This window comes from Chiloscyllium plagiosum, unplaced genomic scaffold (assembly GCF_037043375.1).
Source record: "Chiloscyllium plagiosum isolate Xiang-an unplaced genomic scaffold, Cpla_swu_hap1 HiC_scaffold_9, whole genome shotgun sequence".
NCBI classification, from domain to species: Eukaryota; Metazoa; Chordata; class Chondrichthyes; order Orectolobiformes; family Hemiscylliidae; genus Chiloscyllium; species Chiloscyllium plagiosum.
The window spans coordinates 102040686-102044470 of NW_028270147.1; the positions used below are offsets into that span (position 1 = coordinate 102040686).

Sequence of the window (3785 nt, forward strand, 5' to 3'; positions counted from 1 at the left end):
TGAGAATACCTCCATGTGTCGGTTATCAGGAGAGTCTTGTGTCAGAAGATCACCCAGAGATTTTCAGGAAGCGAAGCATGTTTTTTTTTTGATCAGGGTTGGAAATTGGACTTCCCGTACAGAGTGGGAGATGTGAACCATTGCCCCTCACTGTTCAACTTTGTGGTTATTTTATCTGTAGGATTTGACTTGGTCCTGTGTTGGGTGAAAATTATGACAGATGGGTTTGAGGAAGCTTGGGCAAACTTGAGTCTTTGAGAGTGGAGAACGTAGGGAGGGGATCGATGAGACTAGGGGGACGGTGGGAGAGGAATGTATGAGTAGAGGGGTGATGGTAGGACGGGAAGGAGTGGGGAGGATGTTTCTGCTGTTCTTTGGGTTGGGGTCAGATGTGAGCATTTCCATTTTGTCCCTCATTGTTTTTTCTGTTTCCTTCTCAGTGTCCATGTGGTACAGAAGGTGAGGTAAAGCAGAAACTCCTGAAGACCTCTCTCCAGCCTAACGGTTCAGTCGGCCAGCCCACTCCCTCTGCCTGTACTCTGTGTGTCAGCAGCCTCCCTGCTTATATCCAGCTTGTAAATATTGAGCATTCTCTCTGCTTGTGCGCTGCGTGAGTGTGGTCATTCACTCTGTGCGCTGCGTGAGTGTGGTCATTCACTCTGTGCGCTGCGTGAGTGTGGGCATTCACTCTGTGCGCTGCGTGAGTGTGTGTGTGCAAGTATTCTCTCCACCTGTGCGACTGACAGAGCAAGCCAGCATAGCAATGCTGGAGGATGTGCGCATGTTCTTTGAGTCGGTGTGGGAGCTGATCTGTGCGAAGCATAATGAGGGGCTGTATAACTCGATCTGCCTGGTGGTTCTGCTGCTTCTGCCCATCCTGCTCTTGATTCTCATTGTGTGTCTCTGCTGCTATGGCTGCTGTTGTGGGCGGGACACTTGCTGCAAGTGCTGTCGGCGGCAAAAAGGCCCGACCAAGAAGAAAAACCCTGATGACCTCTGGATCCAAAGGCAGCCACAGCCCATCATGATGGACAATCTCTCAGTGCCAGTGTAACACTCTATGTTGTCGCTCAGCTCCTCCCCTCAAATCAAAGTAGGAGTTCAGAGCAACGTAGAGTAGGCACCGCTGCATCATCTGGAGACCTGGCAGCTGACAGCACGGACACTTTTCCGAATATTGACCTCTGCTGTGCTGATTGCTGAAGGATGAAGTTGCTTATTGAGTTTGCCATCTTCCAGCCTGAGCTGCTGGTTATTGTCTGACTGTTGGCGCGAGTGGGTCACTTCGCACTAGCATCCAAGCTCCCACCCATCACCACAACTGCACTGGATCCCAAAACACTGCCATTCTGCTGTCCCTATCTCAGCCCAGCCCTTCTCTTCGTGTCTATCTACTGTGGTTAGTCCTCTGCTATCAATTTAAAGATAGATGGTTTTGTGTCAGTGTACACTGTCTGCTTGCAGTTACACCAGAATGTCAGTCATACTCTGACTGCAGTTTGTACAATTACATATGATGTCTGCTGTCATGTTATATGTACTGGTCACAGTATATGTATGGAAATGTGACTCAGTGTGTCTGTAATGTACTGCACAGTGATCAAGCATACAACCTAGTCAGTATATACAACTCATCCATACTGGCCACCTTTACTGGAGTGTGCAGTGTGGCTGGATTGTGTATAATACAATTGCTGTAAAGTATGAGGTATGTCACAGTGCCAGTGCTGAAGGCAGGGGAGGCACAGTTTCCACGGTGTTTTTAAATGCACCGCTTCTTTCTGAGGAATGTGCCTGAGCTCCAAATTGTCAGCTTACAAAGACAATCCATGTTCTTCCAGAACCAGGCAGCTTCTCAAATCGACCATTCACTGGGCTTGTGACTGTTCACTTGAATATTGCACTGATGCACAGTAAAGTTACTGACAAACTAGAAAGCTCTCCGATTTTGTGCTTTTCAGCTTTAGACCTGTCACACTGTTTGATATTTTAGAAGTTCTTGATTTGGATGCCTAGATCCAGTGAAGTTCAAATGGAATTTGAATAATTGAATTATTTTGGAATGGCTGTGTGAATAATCATCAGTCACATCCAATAGTAACCAAATAATGTGTGTTGCATCTGTCACTGTACAGTGTCAAGCTGACACATCAGGCATCTGCTTCTACTTCTACATCCTATCGCCTTATTATGCTGTTACACATAGTCTGTAATGTGCAATCTGAGTTGGTGCACGTTGGACTGTAATGTGCACTCCTAGCTAGTATACACTGGTCTGTAACATACACTCCAAGTTTATACATGCCGGTTAGAAACATGCACTCTGACCTGGTATACGCAGGTCTGTAATGGGCACTCTGAGCTGGTATATACCCATCTGTAGTGGGCACTGACCTGGTACACACTGGCCTGTAATGGGCACTCTGAGCTGGTACACACTGGTCTGTAATGGGCACTCTGAGCTGGTACATGCCAGTCTGTAATGGGCATACCAAGCTGGTACATGTTGTTCTGCAATGGGCACTTTTAGCTGGTACGTGTCGGTCTGTAACTGGCATGCTGAGCTGGTACATGTCGGTCTTTAACATGCACCTGGTAGTGGTGCACCGTTCAGGTGAGATCCAGCTGATGTGGATTCATTCCCTGATTCATGTGCTCCAACGTGTGTCTGCAGTTGGCACTCTGCATGTATTGATATTGAGGCAATGTATTCTGTGTTTAGATGTTATATATAAGATATCTTCTATTTTCTTCAGATTGATACTGAATATTATGACAAAGTAAATATTTTGACAAAGTGAATATTTTGAAGGATAGGATTAACTGTTACATTAATGGAGTTGTAACTCACCTTTGTAAAAAGCCCATTTCTACAAAAATATTATTGAATAAATTGCATATGGATCAATTGAATACAGGAGAAATCTGTATCTTCTAAATCTTCTTCTTCTTCTATACTGTCACAATTAAATATAACACCACTCATGGGACATAGACCCTGATCGTGCTTTTTCTGGGTACTCTGAGACCAGGCATACCCTAAAAGCTGGGCTTCCAGACCCTTGGAGTCCCAGTGCACTGCCAAAGGGAATTTCTTAAGATGGTAAAACTTCTAGTGACCAATTGACTGGCACCTGAAACCCTCTGAAAAAGATACTAAGAGTTAAAAGTCAGAGATTTATAAAATGTTCCGGTCACTAACTTGGGAACGCTACAGCGAGTGACATGGTCTGCAACTCATGGTGAATATAAAACTGTCCACATTTCCTCCCAATTCACCATTAACTGTCCCAGACAGACATACCCAACCACACCACTCTCCCCTGCCCTGGACTCCAACATCCCAACCTCAGACATCTGAACTCCACTGGCCATAGAGCTGAGAGCTACAATAACATCCCCATCCCCTCACCCACTCACTGCCAACTGTACCACCCACCCACGTGCTGCAAACTGCCTATTCACCCATTTACTGCCAGCTGTACCCCCCACCCCAACACCTATATCCTAGGTTCTTTATACCCAGCGCCTGAGGTCTCTCTGAATCCAAAGGTTGGAGTTTCTGATATCCAGAGTTTGACGTTCTCTCCATCAAGGATCTGGGATTCTCTCTTTCCAGAACTCGGGGTTCCCTTTATCCAGGGTTTTCTACACCCCTGTGTCTGGAATTACACATACCTAAGGTCTGGGTTTCTCTCCAGCCAGGGTCTAGGATTCTCCCTCTGTCTGGGGTCTGTTGTTGTCTCTATCTGCGGTTTGGAATTTTCATGAGAAAATAGTAGGCC

General features: G+C 46.1%; 1 protein-coding gene across 1 annotated transcript; it reads left to right on the forward strand.

The window, feature by feature from the left end:
• The first annotated feature begins 477 nt into the window (after nt 1-477).
• On the forward strand, nt 478-2913 carry kiaa0040 (KIAA0040 ortholog). Its single transcript, XM_087990944.1, has 2 exons — nt 478-600; nt 691-2913. The coding sequence occupies exon 2, from the start codon at nt 764-766 to the stop codon at nt 1052-1054; it is 291 nt and encodes a 96-aa protein (XP_087847070.1). The 5' UTR covers nt 478-600; nt 691-763; the 3' UTR covers nt 1055-2913.
• The last annotated feature ends 872 nt before the right edge of the window (nt 2914-3785 follow it).

Excerpts from the sequence above, each read along its gene's own strand:
- kiaa0040 (XM_087990944.1), top strand. The coding sequence starts at position 764 with ATGCTGGAGGATGTGCGCATGTTCTTTGAGTCGGTGTGGGAGCTGATC.